Here is a 4,721-nt window from a genome sequence, read left to right as displayed (position 1 = left end):
ACTGCTAAAGAACCTCTCTCTAACCTTCTCCTTTGGACATTCTTCCTTTTCCTAATGACATGTGACACTTCTCTCTCACTCAAAACAATGTTTTTAATTTAAAAAAAATATTAAATTGTATTTTCATATATACCCTTGACAGAAAACTAAAAAGTCAAAAATCCTTTGAGTTTTCACAGCCCAATCCCAAGACACAGCCCAACCCCTCTCTCTCTCTCTCTCTCTCTCTCATTTGTGCAATGAGAAAAGAAAATCCCAGCAACGACCCATGGCCAGTACCCAAATAAGCATATGCAAGAAACCCACTTCCTCTCCCCCCTCATTACGACCAAACATCTCCCTCATCCCTACCCAACAGCCCCCCACCTTCCCACCTCCTCGCTTTCTCTGTTGTTTGTAATTGAACAATTTTTTATTTTATTTCTCAAATCTCACCACCAAAGCACTATTTTCTATTTTTATTTGGTTTCGTTTATAAAAAAAAAAAAAGTGTTTGAACTTTCATGATTTGGGAAGCAAAGGGTTTATAGAGGTTAGAGAGAGACATTCTCATTGCACAAATGAGAGAGAGAGAGGTTGGGTTGTGTCTTGGGCTGTGAAAACTCAAAGGATTTTTGACTTTTTAGTTTTCTGTCAAGGGTATATATGAAAATACAATTTAATGTTTTTTTAAAATTAAAAACATTATTTTGAGTGAGAGAGAAGTGCAACATGTCATTAGGAAAAGGAAGAAGGTCCAAAAGAGAAAGAGAGAAGGTTGTTTGTTTCCTTCATGTTTTCACTTTTGATAATCTTTAGTGAAGAAAGTAGCAGTGGTAGTACAAATTGAAAAAATGCCACAGGCAATTTCTTCTTTCCGTTCTTATTATTGGAGTAAAATAAAGATGACAGTACAGACAAAGTTTGGCAACTTGTAGTAAAAAGCATGGTTGAACTTGAAGATCATACATGAGGGAATATATCACTCTCTACATACTATTACATTGAATTATCAAACAATCATAACAAACTGGATACTTTAATTTTGCAGACGAAATCCAGTTTCCTTGTCTAGAAACCAAACAATCAAATTAGCATGTGTCTCTGAAGACGGACAACATGGTAAGCCTCCATGCTAATTTAACATATTCACTCCCAAATTGTTGGACAATTTGTAATGTCCTTTTTTATGAGGGCATAGAGGGGGAGGAGAAAAAAGACCAACCTTAAAAAAATAAAACAGTAGATGAATGTGTCTTGGGTGTCAGAGAGTCTGATGGGTAGATCAAGCACACGTGGCTGTGACAGCCCTGGGTTCAACAACTGCAGTAGTTTTGGTGGAAACTTTGTTTTTCTCTAGCTCTAGCCTGTCCTCCAATTTGAGAAGAAAGTCATTAAAGCACTCATCCAAGGTCCTGAAAGATTCTTCTGGGTAAAGGGTCCCAATCTCCACATCGTGAGGGCCCTCCACGGGGAAATTCACCTGGCAACCTTTGATAAAGATATCGTGAGTGAATGAGGCCACTATACTTTCTGGTATGCGGTTCTCTGCAACAACAACGAAAAATAACAACGTTAATGTCATAAAACAAGAAAAAAGATAAAGTTTTGATCACAACCCAAATTCAGAAATGACCTGCAGCAATGTTTAGTAGGTCATCTTCAGTGATGGTAACTCTGGGAAGGGTGCGGCCAATTTTCTTCTCCCACAGAGATGCCAGACCATTGATGTCCGATATATTGGAAGGGGGTCGAAAATGAACATTTTTGTTGATGGTTCGGATGTCGTCCACCGTTTTCATTGTGAACTTTCCAATATCAGTGCCGTCTATAAAGTAGGCTGTGTATAAATAAATAAAATAATAAATCAGGTCAGTTGATTAAGACGATTTGTACATACGAATTCGCATTCTTTATCGGTGCATTACAATAATATAGACTATAGTAATTCATTGTCAAGTGAAAGAATTTAGATGTGTGTGAATAGTATTTATGTGATGTGGGTAAAGCGTGACCCAAAGTTTGGATGGGATGGCCCATTGGACACTAAGTCTTAATTTTGGGAGAAATTTTTATATGTTTCGAATACATCATATGGTGTATCATCCGATACACATAAAACATATGAAATTATTCTATAACTTACTACATTACTTTTTATGATATGTAACTAACTGCATTAAAAATATTCCACATGTCCTATGGTACGTGATTTACCTAGAACATCCAAAAATTATTCTGATTTTGGGGAAGGAGTTCCGAACATGAGGACATGTTATAAAAGTGAACCTTTTTCTAAAAATCAACAAAAAGTAAACAGTTTCCGTCTTATGAATGTGGCAGAATTCTATAAGATGTGGACACTACTCAACTTGTTGATGTGGACAAAATAAAGAAACAGTTCTTCGATGTAACATATGGTGCAAGTTAGGCTTTGTTGGACCCATCATATACATTTATTACTTTCAATAAATAAATAATATCACTCTGATTTTTTTTTTTACAAATTTATAAATAAACCCAATCCTAAACATGTATTTATAAAAAAATTTAAACACTATTTAAACATAGAAACACACCCAAAATCAACCCCAAAGTCAACAATTGTATATTTTTGGGTGTGTTTATAAATGAGTTTTGAGTGTGTGTAATGATGGGTTTTGGGTGTTGGGTGTTTTTTTTTATAATTTCAGCTCTCATTTTGAGTGTTTTAGTGAAACTCCTTTTTTTTTTTTTTTGAAAAAAGCATTATAAATTAGTGTTAGTGTCACACACGATAATAATTTCTTATACATATAAACAAGTATTTAACTAGTATTGTATTGATTAAAATTACTTAAAGTGATTTATATGGAGAAACACCTCTCATCTGTCCTAATAACAAAATTAAAACACAAGTTTAAAATGGTTTAGTTTGCTAGAATATTGTACATGGATTTTTTTATTTTTTATTTTTATCGCTGGGACTTTTCCTTTTTTTATGTTAACTTTTCTTAATTTCAGTTATCAAAACCTTAATTTAGAGTGAGGTAGAATACGAAAGAGAAAGAACAAAAAAGAACAAAAATGATTAAAAAGTATTAAAAAATAAAAAGGAATGTAAGTGGGCAAAAGATGAGTGAAAAAATCAGCTCCTTTAAATTTAGTGTTTGAAACTAAAAACAAATTTTTAAGAATATTACCAAAAGTGCCACGTGTGCTTGATCTATCCATCAGAATATTAACAAACGATTTTTCGTTAGCTAACTTTTGCTTTAAGCCCTCTATTTTTGGATAAGATTTGGGTAATCTCCAAACCCTTCAAATAACCCTGTGTTTGGGGATTAAAAGGGACTTCTTCGATATTATTTGTTAGTCAAAACATGATAAAGCTTACGAATCCGTGCAGCAGAAAAAGTGGATCCACCCGCAATAATATGTGTATCATACCTTTAATGCTGCCATCACCGTAGATTTGGAACTGATCCAACGGTGGAAGAACCTCAGAAGGATGCTTGTTGTCGAAGTAGGGCCAAGAAGCAATGGAATTGCAGCAAATGTAGGTGTAGGGCACCCCAGATTTCTCAACACACCGCCTGACTCGGCGCTTCTCCAAGTACATGGTGAGCCCTGGTTCCACCGGCTCAGCCCTGTCCACATCGTGCCCAAACTCTGACGGCAAAAACCTCTGCAACACAAATTGTGTTGCATTACCATGAGAAAATGAAATTCATATTGACATATTTTGTTACATTCATTTTTAAGGTTTTATTATCTATGTATATACCTTAATTGTGCCAACAGCTTGAATGGCCTCAACCAGGGTGATCTGGTCCAATATTGTTGCTCCACCCACGGCTGATATTACCACCTCAATCTCATGCTCTCTTAGCAGTTTCTCCATCAGTGCCTTATCAGAAATCACCCCCTGACAATACTCAAAATTACAAACACATGTTACAGAATCAACAAGAAACATTTGACCCCAGAAAGCAAAAACAGAGAAAAACAGAGACACCTATATTTATTCACAGACATATACACATACATGTAAGATTATAGCGCCTCTGTCTTTGAGGGCTTTGATGATGTCAGCCTTAGAAGGGTCAAGAGGGCCTGGCCGGACCAGAACATAAGTGGGTTGGCCAGCATCAAGGCTAGCTTCAGCCACAAACCTCCCGATGAAACCAGTAGCACCAACAATGAAGATTCTGCCATTCTTGGCTGCCGAAACACAAGTTGACACGGTCATGGCTGGCTGCTGGTTGCTGGCTGCTCCTATAGCCCTTCACCCTTTTGTTATTTCTTTTCAAATTTTAAGTCTTTTTCCCAAGTAACTTAAAATGGCTGGCCTTTGATTGATATTTGGCTTCTTAAAGCCTGACACGATTTGGGTGTGCAAGTGTGAGAAATACGGGATTCTATATATAGAGGAGAATAACATGCTACCATCTATTTTCGTGTAGGGGTGATTTGAATTTGTTTTTATTGAACCTATGAGGGATGAAGGCATGGCTGGCCCTAATTTATATTTCAGCTGCCCTTCAACATACAAATTTTGGTGGTGTATTTGTCTGATCATGATCGAGTGTTTTGAAGTGTAGCTAACCGCTCTGTTTCCATGCGTTGACTGATAGCTTAGCTATATAAAACTGAATCTGTTTCTTCATCTTTTGAATTTAGGCACTGTTGGTTTATAAGGTTAAAACAATTCCCACTTGGATTCCAAAAAATTTGTTTTTATGTCCATTGTCAAATCTTGG

At 36.1% G+C, this 4,721-nt stretch overlaps 1 protein-coding gene across 1 annotated transcript; it reads right to left on the bottom strand.

Annotated features, from left to right (window-relative positions):
• Positions 1 to 816: 816 nt before the first annotated feature.
• Positions 817 to 4,405, bottom strand: LOC103341429 (leucoanthocyanidin reductase-like). Its single transcript, XM_008244943.2, has 5 exons — positions 4,007 to 4,405; positions 3,746 to 3,886; positions 3,409 to 3,646; positions 1,616 to 1,819; positions 817 to 1,527 (listed from the first exon to the last, which is right to left on the bottom strand). Exons 1-5 carry the CDS (start codon positions 4,208 to 4,210, stop codon positions 1,265 to 1,267), a joined length of 1,050 nt encoding a protein of 349 aa, XP_008243165.1. The 5' UTR covers positions 4,211 to 4,405; the 3' UTR covers positions 817 to 1,264.
• Positions 4,406 to 4,721: the final 316 nt, after the last annotated feature.

This window comes from Prunus mume, linkage group LG2 (assembly GCF_029339155.1).
Source record: "Prunus mume cultivar Tortuosa linkage group LG2, ASM2933915v1, whole genome shotgun sequence".
NCBI lineage: Eukaryota > Viridiplantae > Streptophyta > Magnoliopsida > Rosales > Rosaceae > Prunus > Prunus mume.
The sequence above is the reverse complement of the archived record's forward strand: the minus strand, read 5'-3'. Positions and strand labels throughout refer to the sequence as shown.